This window comes from Salvelinus fontinalis, chromosome 22, assembly GCF_029448725.1.
Source record: "Salvelinus fontinalis isolate EN_2023a chromosome 22, ASM2944872v1, whole genome shotgun sequence".
Classification (NCBI taxonomy): Eukaryota; Metazoa; Chordata; class Actinopteri; order Salmoniformes; family Salmonidae; genus Salvelinus; species Salvelinus fontinalis.
The window spans coordinates 5,034,008-5,052,614 of NC_074686.1; the positions used below are offsets into that span (position 1 = coordinate 5,034,008).

General features: G+C 39.8%; 1 protein-coding gene across 1 annotated transcript in view; it reads left to right on the forward strand.

Annotated features, from left to right (window-relative positions):
* LOC129819603 (probable ATP-dependent RNA helicase ddx6) overlaps window positions 1-18,412 on the forward strand; it is a 57,891-nt gene extending 39,479 nt beyond the window's left edge. Inside the window, exons 11-14 of the mRNA XM_055875993.1 lie at window positions 8,808-8,871; window positions 10,258-10,359; window positions 10,478-10,706; window positions 11,068-18,412. Coding sequence (XP_055731968.1) covers window positions 8,808-8,871; window positions 10,258-10,359; window positions 10,478-10,692 — 381 coding nt within the window. The 3' untranslated portion in view covers window positions 10,693-10,706; window positions 11,068-18,412. The remainder of the gene's footprint in view (window positions 1-8,807; window positions 8,872-10,257; window positions 10,360-10,477; window positions 10,707-11,067) is intronic.
* The last annotated feature ends 195 nt before the right edge of the window (window positions 18,413-18,607 follow it).

The window sequence follows — 18,607 nt, forward strand, 5'->3', positions numbered from 1 at the left end:
ATGTTCCTTTTTTATACCTCTGAAATATTATTATTATTATTATTATTTTACATTTACTGTGCCTTCAGAAAGTATTCACGCACCCACCCACACACACACATTTATTCTCACTGTTAGCAGTTGATGTTATTCTTCAATATCACAGACCCCAAAGCAAATCAGGGGGAGGAAAATAGGTTTATTCAAAGAGGACTTATCATGCTTGGAAGTAGATGGTAGATGGTAATTTCTTCCCTGTCGTCAGAGATTCTCTCCACAGAACAAACCGACAGGGTGTAATTTATAACCCCCAGCCTTAGCTTGTGGTTGACCAATTATAATTTTTTGCAGTAAAACATGGCCAATGGCCAAATAACAAGTATCCTGCTCCAGTACAGCCGTCCTTTGCAAAGTGTATTTATCTTCAAAATATTCTTACACCACCCACACACACACGTGTTTCACCTAACCTTATGACCTAAAACACACATTGCTCTAAATGTCATAACACCACTGAAGACTTCAGAGGGTTATGTGGACTGTGTCAATGTGCATTTTGTAGGAAGTACATCCCTATTGATAAAAACTATCACAAATGTGTGGTTATGTTGGACATGTATATTCTATATTTGCACTTCATTTACACTTTATACATGCACTTCTATATTTCCGTTCCACTCATTGGATGATTCCGACTGTGTATCTATCTTAATTGGGCAGGATATGAACCCTGATAACATGGTCTTTAACCCGTTAGATATTAATGAAGCCAGCGATAAATATGGTTGTTGATCCGGATTCAAATTTCCTGAATTTTACCGGAGATGACGATCACTTGTGATTACTATAATATTAAAAGATGTAACAACCTGTATAACAGTCGATCTATTTCCAAGACAAGCTTATTTTCGACCTTTGATTTGAACGTTCGCGGTCTTCCTAAAAATCACGACCACTTTTGTTCATTATCTGTCTTCTCTCTATCACGAATAATTGCATTGTTGCCCTTTCAGAAGCATGTTGACTGAAGAGACGTATGGCATGTCTCCTAATGCTGTTCACCACTGTACAACATAGTGGGAGGAGGAGTGTCCATTTCTGCTCATTAAGTTTCTTGCAGTATCTGATTACATGGATGTTCATTCTCTTTTCCTACAAATTCTCTCCTGTTCATTTTTGAGTGCTAAAGTGGTATTTCATCCATCTACCCGATTCCAATATTGGGAGTTTCATTTGTCCTTGCATCAACCTTAAATTTGATGAATAATGAAGATACAATTTGTTTTCTATTGGATGTTTACAACAAACTTATTGAAGAGAACCACTCAATGACATCTGACTTGTTGAATGCTTTATACTCCATCTATCTGTGTCCCCTCATCTATAAGACCACAGAGTGACCAGTTCATCTGACTTGTTGAATACTTTATACTCCATCTATCTGTATTCCCTCATCTATAAGACCACAGAGTGAATACTTTATACTCCATCTATCTGTATTCCCTCATCTATAAGACCACAGAGTGACCAGTTTGTCTGCCACCCATATTTTTACAAATAATACGGGTATACTTTATACTGACATTTCTGACCACTTTCTAATTTCCCACTTCTCTTTGTCCGCTGGAAATAAACAGATGGTATTGATTAGTAGATGTAGAATATTTAACAAAATTAATTGTGAGCGCTTTAAGATCAGCAGCAGGTCATGATGAGATTGGGGCCTTTTTTGGTGAAATCGGTGTCTTCCTCGATTCCTGAGCTTCGCAAAGTCGTATTGTTCCTAAATATTTGATATTTTACAAATTATCGCCCAATATGTACTACCATGTGTTTTACAGAATCCTTGAAAAATGTGTCTATCAGAATATTTAAATATTTAAATCAACACTGTATTCTATATGAGCTACAATATGGTTTTCGTAAAAACTACTCCACAGATTTGTCTCTTTTGCAACTTGTGGATTACATTTTTACAGCCCTAAACAACAATGAATACTCTCTTGGCATCTTTTTAGATGTATCCAAAGCGTTTGACACGGTTGATCATGAAATATTACTTTCTAGATTGCAATACTATTGTTTTCATGATTATATATACACTGCTCAAAAAAATAAAGGGAACACTTAAACAACACAATGTAACTCCAAGTCAATCACACTTCTGTGAAATCAAACTGTCCACTTAGGAAGCAACACTGATTGACAATACATTTCACATGCTGTTGTGCAAATGGAATAGACAAAAGGTGGAAATTATAGGCAATTAGCAAGACACCCCCAAAAAATGAGTGATTCTGCAGGTGGTGACCACAGACCACTTCTCAGTTCCTATGCTTCCTGGCTGATGTTTTGGTCACTTTTGAATGCTGGCGGTGCTCTCACTCTAGCGGTAGCATGAGACGGAGTCTACAACCCACACAAGTGGCTCAGGTAGTGCAGTTCATCCAGGATGGCACATCAATGCGAGCTGTGGCAAAGGGTTTGCTGTGTCTGTCAGCGTAGGCTCCAGAGCATGGAGGCACTACCAGGAGACGTGGAGGAGGCCGTAGGAGGGCAACAACCCAGCAGCAGGACTGCTACCTCCGCCTTTGTGCAAGGAGGTGCACTGCCAGAGCCCTGCAAAATGACATCCAGAAGGCCACAAATGTGCTGTGTCAGCATATGGTCTCACAAGGGGTCTGAGGATCTCATCTCGGTACCTAATGGCAGTCAGGCTACCTCTGGCGAGCACATGGAGGGCTGTGCGGCCCCACAAAGAAATGCCACCCCACACCATGACTGACCCACCGCCAAACCGGTCATGCTGGAGGATGTTGCAGGCAGCAGAACGTTCTCCACGGCGTCTCCAGACTCTGTCACGTCTGTCACATGTGCTCATGTGCTCAGTGTGAACCTGCTTTCATCTGTGAAGAGCACAGGGCGCCAGTGGCGAATTTGCCAATCTTGGTGTTCTCTGGCAAATGCCAAACGTCCTGCACGGTGCTGGGCTGTAAGCACAACCCCCACCTGTGGATGTCGGGCCCTCATACCACCCTCGTGGAGTCTGTTTCTGACCGTTTGAGCAGACACATGCACATTTGTGGCCTGCTGGAGGTCATTTTGCAGGGCTCTGGCAGTGCACCTCCTGGCACAAAGGCGGAGGTAGCGGTCCTGCTGCTGGGTTGTTGCCATCCTACGGCCTCCTCCATGTCTCCTGATGTACTGGCCTGTCTCCTGGTAGTGCCTCCATGCTCTGGACACTACGCTGACAGACACAGCAAACCTTTTTGCCACAGCTCGCATTGATGTGCCATCCTGGATGAGCTGCACTACCTGAGCCACTTGTGTGGGTTGTAGACTCCGTCTCATGCTACCGCTAGAGTGAGAGCACCGCCAGCATTCAAAAGTGACCAAAACATCAGCCAGGAAGCATAGGAACTGAGAAGTGGTCTGTGGTCACCACCTGCAGAATCACTCCTTTTTTGGGGGTGTCTTGCTAATTGCCTATAATTTCCACCTTTTGTCTATTCCATTTGCACAACAGCATGTGGAATTTATTGTCAATCAGTGTTGCTTCCTAATTGGACAGTTTGATTTCACAGAAGTGTGATTGACTTGGAGTTACATTGTGTTGTTTAAGTGTTCCCTTTATTTTTTTGAGCAGTGTATAATTGGTTATATAATTATGTTTATGATAGAGAACAATTTGTTTATTCAAACGGCTGTGCATCTACCAGGGCTAAGATATTCTGTGACATGCCACAGCGTTCGATAGTTGGGCCTTTGTTGTACCCAATCTGTGTATCCAGAAAGTATTCAGACCCATTGACTTTTTCCACATTTTGTTACGTTACGGCCTTATTCTAAAATGGATTCATATTTTTTCCCCCGTCATAAATCTACACACAATCCCCCATAATGACAAAGCAAAAACAGTTAAAAAAATAAAATAAAAAAAATAAATAAATAAATATTGAAATATAGCATTTACGTACTGTAAGTATTCATACCGTTTACTCAGTACTTTGTTGTAGCACCTTTGGCAGCGATTACAGCCTCGAGTCTTCTTGGGTATGACGCTACAAGTTTGGCACACCTGCATTTGGGGAGCTCCTCCCATTCTTCTTGGCAGATCCTCTAAAGCTCTGTCAGGTTGGATGGGGAGCGTCGCTGCACAGCTATTTTCAGGTTTCTCCACAGATGTCAGATCAAGTTCAAGTCTGGGCTCTGGCTGGGCCACTCAAGGACATTGAGACTTGTCCCGAAGCCACTGCTGCGTGATTACTGATAAATTAATTTATGAATAGTAGGTTTTATCTTTTTTTTTTTTTTTTGGTATTTAATTACCTCCTACGTTTAATTATTACTTGATTAAATTAATCATGCAACTAATTCATTAGTAATTTGGGGCATCATGGGAAAAGTTTATTTAATGAGTTACTGTTTCCCGAATTAACTCAAGAACATATCAATATACTAGTCCCGTGTGGCTCAGTTGGTAGAGCATGGCGCTTGCAACGCCAGAGTTGTGGGTTCAATTCCCACGGGGGGACCAGGATGAATATGTATGAACTTTCCAATTTGTAAGTCGCTCTGGATAAGAGCGTCTGCTAAATGACTTAAATGTAAAATGTAAATGTAGTTATCAATCAATAGTTTCCTTATATCAGTCTCATTCTGAACTTCGCAAATATCTTAATCCACAAGAACCTTCGCCGAAGTGATGAATCAGTGATACACAAATTGGCTTAATTATTTATTTAATGAAAGCTTTTCTCATGTCAAACATGTAATGTGTGGTGTAACACAGGGCAGCTCTCTAGGCCCTCTACTCGTTTCTATTTTTATCAATGACCTGCCACTGGCATTATGCAAAGCATGTGTGTCCGTGTATTCTGATGATTAAACTATATACACATCAGCAACCACAGCTAATGAAGTCACTGAAACCCTAAACAAAGATTCACAGTCTGTTTTGGAATGGGTGACCAGTAATAAACTGGTCCTGAACATCTCTAGAACTAAGAGCATTGTATTTGGTACAAATCATTCTTTAAGTGCTTGACTTCAGCTTTATCTGTTAATGAATGGTGAGGCTTTTGAACATGTTGAGGAGACTAAATTACTTGGCGTTACCTTAGATTGTAAACTGTTATGGTCAAAACATATAGATTCAATGGTTGCATTAATGGGGAGAGGTCTAGCCGTAATAAAGATATGCTCTGCTTTTTTGACACCACACTCCAAAAAGTTCTACAGGCTCTAGTTTTGTCTCATCTTGATTATTGTCCAGTCGTGTGGTCCGGTGCGACAAGGAAAGACCTATTCTAGGAAGGGTATTAGCTGGCCCAGAACAGGGCGGCACGTTTTGCTCTTAATTGTAATCAGAGGGCTGATATACAGTTGAAGTCGGAAGTTTACATACACTTAGGTTGGAGTCATTAAAACTTGTTTTTCAACCACTCCACAAATTTCTTGTTAACAAACTATAGTTTTTTTTTTTTTACCCCCTTTTTCTCCCCAATTTTGTGGTATCCAATTGTTAGTAGTTACTGTCTTGTCTCATCGCTACAACTCCCGTACGGGCTCGGGAGAGACGAAGGTCGAGAGCCATGCGTCCTCCGAAACATTAATTAACATTAATTACTTAAAAATCATACAATGTGATTTTCTGGATTTTTGTTTTAGATTCCGTCTCTCACAGTTGAAGTGTACCTATGATAAATATGACAGACCTCTACATGCTTTGTAAGTAGGAAAACCTGCAAAATTGGCAGTGTATCAAATACTTGTTCTCCCCACTGTATATAGCTGCAGGCTGTGAATGTGTAGTCTAGTCTTCACCTTCACTCGTCGAAAGTTTCAGAGGGTCTTACCATTTTCTGGTCTTGTAGTTTTAACCATTTTAAACCGTGTAGCCACCTTTCCACGCTGTCTGGTCTAATATGTTAATTTTTCAGCGAGTCCTTTTAAGCACTGGTCGGAAAGCCGGTTCCGTCATGTTGAAACAATGTCTGTGCTCACATGGGCGTGGTTACCGACTTGGCCCAGATTTATATGAAAAGCCATTATCTCATTTAGAAGGGTAAAATCACATTTCTATCTTTTCATAAGTATTCTTATACTTAATCATTTATTTTAGATGCATCTGTTCACTAGGACGTGTACACTTTCAGAATTACAGTTAGCATGTTATACAGTCTTTCTGATCATTTTAATGACAAAATAGACATTCATTTCCATATCACATCTGTCATAATTCCCAACATTTGGATATTAAAATATATTGTCCCAATGTTCATTATTTGATGTTTGAAGTTTTGGCAAAGTCTGTCTCTGTTACAACAAAGGGATTTTTAACTTTTCCATACTGCAGTGCAAGAGAGAGAAAGTTTACGACCAGCATAAAGTCATAAAACCGGGCCAACTCCCCCAAGAGAGAGAGAGAGTTTGGCTATCTGTCAGCCATTGGCCTAGCTGATCTGGCACCTTTGATTCTCACCAAAGAGAGAGTCATGACATATTGTATATTGCTTTTTTGTGGTGTGTTTTTCATATAAGCCACTAGGCTTCCAACCACACCTGCACATTTTATTTGTTATATATTTTTTTAATCTGTTTTGTCACTTGTTTTCTTTGGTGCAAATAAATTAAACTAAAACCCTTGACATATTCCACATTTTGTTGTTACAGCCTAAATTCAAAATGAATTAAAACAAAAAAAATACCAACCATCTACACACAATACCCCATAATGACAAAGTGAATATGTTTTTATTTTTATTTTTTCTGCTAATGTATTGAAAATGATGATAAAATTGGTTGTTGAACAATTGCTAGACAACCAGATTTAAGTTAAAACTGTAACTCGGCCACAGGAACATTCACTGTCTTCTTGGTAAGTAACACAAGTGTAAATTTGGCCTTGTGTTTTAGGCTATTGTCCTGCTGAGAGTTGAATTAATCTCCCAATGACTGGTGGAAAGCAGACTGAACCAGGTTTTTCTCTAGGATTTTGGCTGTGCCTAGCTCCATTCCGTTTCCTTTTTATCCTGAGAAACTCCCCAGTCCTTAATTATTACAAGCATACCTATAACATGATGCAGCCACGGTTATGTTTGAAAATATGGAAAGTGGTACTCGGTAATGTTTACATAGGATTTTCCCCAAACATTCAGGACAAAAAGTGAATTGCATTGCCACATTTTTTGTAGTATTACTTTAGTGCCTTGTTGCAAGCAGGATGCATGTTTTGGAATATTCTGTACAGGCTTCCCTTTTAATCTGTCAATTAGATTAGTATTGTGGAGTAACTACAATATCGTTGATCCATTCTCAGTTTTCTCCTAGCACAGCCATTAAACTGTAACTGTTTTAAAGTCACCATTGGCCTTGTGGTGAAATCCCTGAGCGGTTTCCTTCTTTTCCGGCAAGTGAGTTAGGAAGGACGCCTGTATCTTTGTAGTAACAGGATGTATTGATACACCATCCAAAGTGTAATTAATAACTTCACCATGTTCAAAGGAATATTCAATGTCTGCTTTAAACAACAACAAAAAATGTATCTACCAATTGGTGCCTCGCTCTTTGGTTGAATCTGTGTTTGACATTTACTGTTTGACTGGGGGACCTTACCAGTGGAGGCTGCTGAGGGGAGGCCAGCTCATAATAATGGCTGGAATGGAGCAAATGGAATGGCATCAAGCCATGTGTTTTGATGTATTTATGTAAATGATGGTGCCACCAACCTCTTGCGGACCTTACAGATAATTGTATGTGTGGGGTACAGAGGTGAGGTAGTCATTCAATAATTATGTTAAACACTATTATTGCACACACAGTGAGTCCATGCAACTTATTATGTGACATGTTCAGCAAATGTTTACTCCTGAACTTATTTAGGCTTGCCATAACAAAGGGGTTGAATACTAATTGACTCAAGACATTTCAGCTTTTCATTTTTAATGAATTTGTAAAAAATAAATAAATACAAATTTAAAAAAAAATCCACTTTGATATTATGGGGTATTGTGTGTAGACCAGCGATGAAAAAAAATCACAATTGAATACATTTTAAATTCAGGCTGTAACACAACACCATTTGGAAAAAGTCAAGGGGTGTAAATACTTTCTGAAGGCATTGTTGCTCGACATTAATTACTTCACCGATCAGTGCGGATAGAGCAGCTTGCTATGGAGCGGGCAAGCTATTTACATGAATTGGACAGACTAGAGTAAGGCGCGAGATGCGGCTGACATTTGGCGGGTGGGGAAAGCGCGAGAGGCGATACAGGAGAAGGCTTAGCGTGAAGCACTGTGCATCTTGTTGTTATGAATTGTACCTACAGAGGATTGCCTACACACTGGCAAAGATTTTCTGTCAGGCAGAGACTGGAATAAGTTTCTGAGTGACAGAGTGAGGGGTTTGCATAAGTGCTTTCCTTTTTGTTGGACTGGGAAAAAATGACCGCAACTTAAAATAATGTTGTTAACCAGTTCCCCTGGTTTTAAAATAACAGTTCTGTTCCGGAACAGTATAGATTACTTTAGTTCGTGGTTCTGATTCTGTTCCTGTAAAAAAAATATTTTTTTTTACAGTTTTTGGTTCTGTTCCCTAGACCGGTTCCAACCCATTATTATTAGTATTATTATTAACATATTTAGTGGGTCTACAAACCATACCAGATTTAATGATGATTCATGTTATTTGTCCTATAAGAAAAAACCTGACCAGAGAGGAGACTATATGAGTTTGTGCTAGTCAATGTATGGGAGCCATGAGAAGAGATGTTTTTCTGAGGTTGTGTGTTCAGCGCTCTCATGCAGTGTTCTTTTAATCCCCACAGGAGTACAGAAACCGTGTGTTCCACGACTTCAGAAATGGACTCTGCAGAAATCTTGTCTGCACCGGTACGTGTCCACAGCGCTCTAAAATGCAACCATTTTGAATGTGCTTCTAAATATGTAGCTGTGAGACCTGGAATATAAATTTGGGAGCACCTAGATAGAAAAAACGGATCATTTTTGTAAAGATTAGGTTTCGCTCTGCCATTGTTTCTGCGTGCCCTAGAGAAAAAGCAATCACATATTCATTCGTTTCATGGTCGTACCCAGGCACGTAATTTGCGGGTTATGTGCCCCCTCAATAATATACCCCCTCAATAATATACCGTGATGAGTTTGATTGATTGGAAATGATTTGTAAACGTAAAGCGCAGGCAGCTACTGGCTTTCTATGGCTTTAGGCCTACACCACACAGTGATACCTTATTTTATAATTGAACCCCCCTCAACTCCAATTATGCTTTTGGTTTGGTCTGGTCCTCAGAGGCCGTGGTTTGTGAAGAAGAAAAAATTTGCGTAAGACTTGGAATGTGCATTATCTCCTCTTTCGCTTTCGCTCCTCTTTTCTTAGCCCACATATTTGCGGGTTTGTTAACTCGGAACACATACAATTGCGCAGTCAAATTTAACATGGCAAATTCATTCAAGCACAAATAATAATTATATTGAAAAGGATTATTTTTCAAATGGAGGAAGTTTCGATTGCGAAGCGACAAGACGTGCATCTCGCGTGTGAGCGCTACTTCTCAAAACGAGTGATAATTGGTAACAGTCATATTCGGCTCAATTTTGAGTATTATAAACATTAAAATATCTGGTTTCTAGTAGGCTACATATTTAGACATGGCTGTTTCTCTGAACCTCGGGCAGTAGGCTCAAGCGACCCGGTTTCCCCAGTCAGAGGCAGCCTGCCTCCCAGACTCTGACCAGTAGCAGCAACCTATTCTCGTTATTTAGTTTACAAAACAAATTTGAAGGGCAAAATTGTGAGGGGAATATGCACTAATCATGTTTATGCAACCTGATAATCATCCTTAGAATACCTCCAGAACCAGCTTCAATTTGAGAAAATCTGCTATAAAATTTGGCCAAACCTAGTCTTCATTGATAGGGATGCATGTGACATTGCACAGCGTTAAACATGTTTACTTCTCCTTGTTTTTCTTCTTCATTTCAATATGAAAGGGGAACCACGTACTGGTGTTTTATAAACTCTTTCTTGAGTAAAATGCTAAAATGAGTTAAAGTCTACATTTAAATATATACCATATTTTTGGGTAACAAGTCAAATCAAATTTTCAATGGATGCTCTGGTGCTCCTAAATGTTATGTTGTGCTCTTAAACTTTTATGAGTTGAATTTTTTCTGCATATTTTGTTTGGTAATATCAGATTTTACTTGGGTATGTAGTACAGTTGATTTTACTGTGCTCCGGTTTACTGTTTGAAACAGATCTGTTCACCAGAGGTATTGACATCCAAGCCGTCAATGTCGTCATCAACTTCGACTTCCCCAAGAACGCCGAGACATACCTGCATCGCATTGGAAGATCAGGTATTGAAACTTTCTTGTGTTGTTTATGTGCTTCTTATGGTATTATGTCAATGCTTTTTATCAACTTTTAATATCTGAATGCTCTGTTTTGCATCCTGGCAACATGTACATCTCTCAGGGAGGTTTGGTCACCTGGGCCTGGCCATCAACCTGATCACCTCTGAGGACCGCTTCAACCTGAAGTCCATCGAGGACCAGCTGGTCACCGACATCAAGCCCATCCCCGGCAGCATCGACAAGAACCTGTACGTGGCCGAGTTCCACACCGCCAGCCTAGACTGCGAGGTGAAGGAGGAGCTGAAGGAGACAGGCTGCCAACAGGAGGAGCCCTAAGAACCCCTCGACTGGTGAGTCATTTACTCTGACATGCTACTGAGCCGGTCTAGCAATATGTAAAATTCATCAGAAGACAAGATGGACCCAGTACTTTATTGCTTATATGGGCATATTATACCTATCAGTCGGACATGCCAGTGAGAATGTCTAATATTTTAGGTCGACCCTAACTTAGATCTGAAAGGGTCGTAAGCAATTTGGTAAGTTCCTTAAAAGGAAATATGGCTCATGACCATATTTCTTACGTCTATCAAATAATTGTGGATCTACACAAGGGGGATAAGGGATATTTCAAATTGGGAACCCATCTTGTGATGTGCATGAAGTGTGAGACCCATCTTTTTAATCCTTGCCACCTTATCTTCCATCCAGGACAATAGGACATACCCGGCTTTTGCACAACATTCAGCTCTTGCACACAGGCTTCAGGCACCTCTTCAACTTCTCTTTTCTCAACCTTCAAAACCTGGCACATGGATGTTAAGGTCGAGTTTACTTTTTGCTGATTTGTATGTTCTGTTCTTATTCCCCCCCTTGTTATTTCATTAAGAGCTGCCTGCATTTTTTGATTTGAATTGGTTTAACCATGTTGTTTTGCACCAAAGGTAGCTTGCCCAATGCACACTGAATGAGATCAATCAGTCCTTTTTTGGCTTAAGACATGTAGGCTAATGTTTTCTGGATTGTATCCTGGTATTGCAAGGTAACATATCAGCTGAAAAACTTCAGAGATAGGTGAGGAACATTGTCTTAAAAAAAGTAAGAACCATGCAAAATATTGATCAAGTTGTACTGTTTCCAGCTGAATATGTCGTCCACTTTTATGGCCAGCTTTGGAGGAGGACAGGTTTGTGTCATCAATGACATGAGGCCTTAGCAACGACCACTAAGGGTAAAGAAAGCTTCAGAATGTTGGAAAGCTCATTCACTTACATGCATTTTTGATTGGAATTAAGATACTATATTTGTAGGTTTTAAACTTATTAGTAAATTCACAAATGGTTGGATAATAAATCCTTTGCTACAGCACTAATAATATCCAACTTCGACTTGAGTAATTTATCTTCTGTACTACATACACTGAGCGTACAAAACATTAGGAACACCTTCCTAATATTGCGTTGCACCCCATTTTGCCCTCAGAACAGCCTCAATTCGTCGGGTTTCGAAAGCGTTCCACAGGTATTCTGGCCCATGTTGACTCCAATGCTTCCCACAGTTGTGTCAAGTTGGCTGGTAGGTCCTTTGGATGCTGGACCATCCTTGATACACACAGGAAACTGTTGAGACAAACCCAGCAGCGTTGCAGTTCTTCACACACTCAAAACGGTGCGCCTGGCACCTACTACCATAACCCGTTCAAAGGCACGTAAATCCTTTGTCTTGCCCATTCGCCCTCTGAATGGCACACATACACAATTCATGTATCAATTGTCTCAAGGCTTAAAAATCCTCCTTTAACCCGTCTCCTCCCCTTCATCTACACTGATTGAAGGTGACATCCAATAAGGGATCATACAGTAGCTCTCACCTGGATTTACCTGATCAGTCTGTCATGGAAAGAGCAGATGTTCCAAATGTTTTGTACACTCAGTGTATATAGTTAGCTGGGTTATCAAAAATAATGCCTGATTTGGAAAATAGCTACATAGATTGATGGCTTTAGTTTGCTTGAAAGTGGTCATGTTCACTTTCAGAGGTGCAGTCGGTCCCGACCGTAAAATAAATGTTAACGGCCGGTTATTCAAACCGGATTTGTTATCGATGACAACTAGCTGTCTCAGGTCTTTGAATTGCATACAAAGTAATGTTATTTTTCCCCCAACAATATTTCTGCTGATTTAAAAGTAACACTGTTTGTGCCTTGCCTCAGGCTATTGTAGCTAGAGTTACCTAGGTATACATGACATGCGTGTCACTAGACAAAATACATTTTTTGTTTATCTCAAATTACGGAGATGCAAACGCCTGTGGTAGTGTTCCCACTCACACTAGATAGAAAACCACCAAACGTATGTTTTTACAGTGGTACATGACACCTTCATTCATGAGTTGTATTGAATTACTAGTATTTCACTGCCTTGATGTGGCTTGAAATTAGTGGTCAAAGTTTATTTTTAATTCAACATAGAGGCTCACACATCAGACATCAACTCAGTTATAGATAGAATTAATTATTATATGAAAATAAAACACTTTTAGCCATTTAACACAAACGAATGCATTTCAACAAGAGATTTCTTTTTCTTTACCCTTTGTGGGCGGGACCAAAGCGGTTGCCAGGGACGCAAGGCTCAAACGCGTTCACACATTTAAACCGGTCTTCCTCCATCGTAGAGACAAAATTAACTCTTTTATATTGGCTCATTCACACTAGCCACCTTGCCCCGCTTACATTCACATGCCTTTTGTCACTCAAGTGCCTTAATTCCTCTCCCACGTGCGCTCTTATCAGTTCATCCATCTCTCTCTCTCCACACAACAGACAGAATACAGACACAATTAAGCTGAATTGTAACATTGGTTGATTCAGATATATGCAAGTAGAACGTTCGTTGTGCACACTCTCCTAGGGAATCTTGTTCGTGTTCTAGATGCTCAATAACCAAGGCTCAAACTCTGACTGACATCATCTGGAATGCCAAAGTACTTTTAATGTAAACTTCGCAATAAAAAAAGGGCAGCTTTTACTTAGACGCAACGTGACTGTTTTCCTGTCACTATGAATAATCAATCATGTGAATAAGATATATATATATGATATAAGACTACTGAAAGAAGATAAGACTGGGTCCATTGTAAAAAACTGTGGATGGTAGCCTCCAATCAAGCTAATATAGCACCGGACAAAAATTCCCTGATATATATATAGATATAGATATAGATATATATATAAACGATCTCAGACCAGCACAGGAGCAGTTGATGAAAACACAAGTCACAGTAGCATCCAATTACTGAGCTTGTGCCACATTTTACTAGTAAAACAATTTTCTGAGCTTTCATACTTATGTTGCGGTGGTGATGTGATTATGGGTCAAAATATCACCCTATTCCCTGCAGAGTGCACTACTTTTGACCAGGACCCATAAAGTAGTGCACTAATTTTGACCAGGACCCATAAAGTAGTGCACTATATAGGAAATAGGCCCATATGTCTGCAGCTATGGAAAGAACAGGTAGAATTTACAATCTATTCAGTCATATGCATCCAATTTCTGAAAGACGCACAAGGTATTGTTGGAGATAATGATCAGCGCGGGATCTTTTTTTTTTAACCACTGTCTCTTTCACATATGAGCCCCTGCATGGACACCTCAATAAACAACAATTACACTATAAATATCTACATACACATCTATTACACAATACATGAAAAGCAGACACAAAATGTGAAACGCAAAACACGAGGAAACAAACGCATTATTCAGTCAAAAGGCCCTCTAAACATGGGCCTGAATTGCCCTAGAGGCAATCTTGACGTTTTCTTTGTACAAAACAACATGGTTCAACATCTTTTTAAGACCTGCTTTTTCTTCCTCAATTGTGAGGGTCCCTCAAAGTAATATAATATGTTTTTTAGAGTTAGACGTTTCATGTTGGTACAGTTTTGTGGGTATGTCCTTCGGTTTAGGGTCTAATTTGAATCAATCTAATTGACTCAAATGTAAAAAATGTAATCTCCAAAGTGTTGTGAATGTATTAATTGCCAATATGTACTGTGCAGCCCAATGGTACACGCAGCCAATTGGCACAAAATATAGTATATTTAGACTAAAAACTAGGTAACAAGAAACCAAGCTTTTATTTTAAAAGCCTCAGAGCTCTTGGGTGATGTTCCTCAGCCTGGCTCCAAGGGATAAGGGAGTGTATTTTGATATGATACATACAGAGCTGAGAACTTGGCAGAACTCTCATTTGTTATCTCTGCTATTCATTAGGTTGGGAAAACCCTTAGTTTTTTTTTCGGGGGGGTTCGTACAGCTTTGTTATGATTGTGAAAAGCTGAGGGACTATTCTTGTGTGTGGGGTGGGTTTGCTCACATCAGAATTATATTTGAAAGCGAATTGTAGCATCTTCAAACTGGCAGCTGTGATCATTTTTTTAGTCCTGCTACAAATGTTTAGCTGATGATGAAAGCAGAGAAGAATATTTGATTTTTTTTTCTTTGAAATTATTTTTGACAATGCTTGCTAAGCAGGGAGGGGGGCAGAGCAGGGTTTGGGGCACTGGGTTTGTGTGGGTTTGCGAGTCATCTTGAATCTTTTCTTCTCTCTAGTACTTAAGAACTCCAGCACAACAGTGGACCAACCAATATGGTTTGCAACAGATCTGAAACTCAACACATTTGTAATTTTACTCCCAAAGTACAAAAAAAGTATTCTATTTTGACCATTAGTTTGCTTATTTTAAGTACTGGAGAGAATGCTATCCGAGCACATTCATACTGGTTATCTAGGTCAATCTTTTTACGAGGTGGTTGGAATCATTTTGAGGAAATTGGTTTGTAAATGATTTGTTGTTTACACAATTTGTTTACAATAACAAAAGAAAATATGAATTTGCTTCATGGTGGAGGTAGTTTTGAATATTAGATTTTTTTTATTTTGTTTGATTTTAAATACTGACTTTCAGGATTTATATTGAACCGAAACCAAAAAAGTGTAATGTCACGCCATGGCATTTTGAGTGCTTTGCGTGAGTGACTGTCAGTAAGTGTGTGTGTGTGTGTGTGTGTGTGTGTGTGTGTGTGTGTGTGTGTGTGTCATAGAGAGAAACTTGGTGTGTGAGAAACAAGGTTGGTTGGTGTGTTTTGAGAGTAAGTTAGTGTCCCGTCTCATTTGTTTGTTGGTATGAATGTGATTGCCTGTGTGTCTGTATATGAATGGCTGTTCTGTAGGATTGTTTGGTTGGGTGTTCAATTGGCTGAAATGTGGATTTCTGTACGCAATTGTGAATGTTTCTGTGTGCTTGTTTGTATGTGAGTGACATACAATGTCTTAATACCCGTATGGCTGTTGTCCCTAGCCTGTTTTCTGGTCTACTTTGTGACCCATACTGTGCAAAGACAGAATAGGTCAACACTACCCATATAGTGTAAAGCCCAAACTAGCCCAAGGCAGAGTTTTTCAAATTCCTTTCACATACTGTTCTTTCCGATCAGTGGTCACAAAGGGGACTAGAAAACAGGCACTGTTAAGAGTGTAGAGATAGACTGAATATTCAATGTCAGTTGGTAAATGTCTGTATACTTAGTTTATTAGGTACACCCATCTAGTACCTGGTCAGATCCCCCCTTTGCCTCCATAACATCCTGAATTATCTGGGGCATGGAAACATTGCTCAATTCCTATCAAGGGACTTAATGTGTGCCAGGACAACATTCCCCAAACCATTACACCACCACCATCAGCCTGTGCCATTGACACCAGGCAGGATGTGGCCATGGACTTGCTTACGCCAAATCCTGACTCTGCCATCAGCATGACACAACAGGAACCGGGATTCGTCGGACCAGGCGTTTTTTTTCCGCTCCTCAATTGTCCGGTATTGGTGATCGCGTGCTCACTGGAGCCGCTTCTTGTTTTTAGCTGATAGGGGTGGAACCCGGTGTGGTCGTCTGCTGCAATAGCCCATCCGTGACAAGAATCGACAAGTTGTGCTTTCAGAGATGCCATTCTGCACACCACTGTTGTACTGCGCCGTTATTTTTCTGTTTGTGGCCTGCCTGTTAGCCTGCACGATTCTGCCTGTTAGCTAGCCATTCACCATCGACCTCTCATCAACGAGCTGTTTTCGCCAACAGGACTGTCCCTGGCTGGGTGTGTTTTATTTGTCACACCATTCTTGGTAAACCCTAGACACTGTCTTGCATGAAAAGGAAGCCAGACAATTTTGAAATACTGGAACTGGCGCGCTTGGCACTGACTATCATAACACGCTCAGATGCTTAGGTCACTCATTTTGCCCATTCTAACGTTCAGTTGACCAGTAACTGAATGCGTCGATGCCTGTATATGCTATATTGCCTATATATAGCAAGCCACGGCCACGTGACTCGTTGTCTGTAGGAGCTAACCATTTTCGTGAGCGGTGTAGTGTACCTAATAAACTGGCCGTATGTCACTGTCTAATCCTGTGTGGATCTGTGTGTGCGTGCTCTTGGCCATTGAGTCAAGTTGTGACTGTGTGAATGAATGAGTACAAATGGGGGAGGGAAGGTTCACTTGTCGTTAACTCCTCCAAGATGTTTGGAAAAGGTAATCATGTTGATACCCTTAAGAACACGAATATGAGCTAGCCTATATGGTCTATGGTGGGGAAAGGTAAAAGGGGTTTGGGGTATAATACAATTAAGCAAACAAGAATTATGGTATTGCAGCATGGGGTTTGGAGAAAATAAACTGGTACAGATCATTTTGAAACCAGAATACCCCTGATTCCCAAATTGCAATAGAGCTAATACAGCGAAGCATCAAATGTATCTCCAGTTGCACAAATTCTGAATTGCATGCATGACTGTGTTGTGCTTCTCTAATGCAGACTCCTCTTAGATGCAGAGACTCTACATTCAATAAACTGAGAGAATGAATTCTGCAAGAGCTGGGAAGAAAATAGTGTATTCTGTTCCTGGAAACTGGATGAATGACTGGTACCAAAATTCTAATTTGCTAAATTACTTGTTTGGAATTTTTAAACATAGCCACGGTTAAATTTGTCACATACGTGTGTAAAACATTTTCTGTGGTCATTAAGGGGGAGAAGCCATTTCAGAATTCAGTTGTCCTGTGTTTTCTGTTATTGTATAGTGCATTCAGAAAGTATTCCTACCCCTTGACTTATTCCGCATTTTGTTGTTACAGCCTGAATTCAAAATTGATTAAATACATTTCTTTCTCACCCATCTACACACAATACCCCATAATGACAAAATGAAAACATGTTTTTAGAAATGTTTTCAAATTGATTGAAAATGAAACGCATAAATGTCTAATTTACATAATTATTCACACCCCTGAATCAATACTTTGTAGAAGCACCTGTGCTTGAAATTGACAGCTTGACTGAGGGATAAATATACGTGTGAAGTACAGAGATGAGGTAGTCACAAAAAAAATCCTGTTAAACACTATTGCACACAGTGTGTCCATGAAACTGAAGCACATTTTTACTCCCAAACTTATTTTGGCTTGTCATAACAACTTATTGACTCAAGACAATTCAGCTTTTCATCAAATGTGGGAAAAGTCAAGGGGTTGTGAACACTTTCTGAAGGCACTGTATGTGGGAATGTACACACCTTGGTGGCTATTCCTTTTACTTTCTCATTTGTTATTTTCAAAACTGTTCAGCCCCATGCAGAGTGAGAATTACAAACGGAGGTCTTAACACTGAAACTTTGACGAGGTCGTTTGTCTTACAAATCAGACAGCCGTAGTCAGCCACTATATTGGAGCATACATGTATGCTTGATCTGATTTATAGAGAAAGTCGATGGGTAAAGTTGCCCCATTAATTGTCTTACAATATTACAATTTAAAATGCAACTATGTCAATTTGGCTTATTACACTTCCCCCCTCTGTAACCCTAGAAACAACCAATACAAGAAGCGTACTTCAATTATCTACTTCTATCAAAGTCTTAAATTGTACTTTAATGACATTGGAATTAATACAGGGGGTTATAAAATGTAATAAAAATGAACTCAATTGAAAGTGTGGTGTTTTTTCATTGTTCCTGTCTTTGAAGGCTTGTGTACATGCCAGGTTGTGTGCTTTTGTGATGCTTTTACACATAGTTGTCTGCACTCAGGTGTTTAGGCCTACATTCTTACATTCAAATGAAGCAGATTCTCTTCATCCAGAGCGATGTAAAGTTAGTGACTGCTCAGGTCATTATTCTAACTGAAA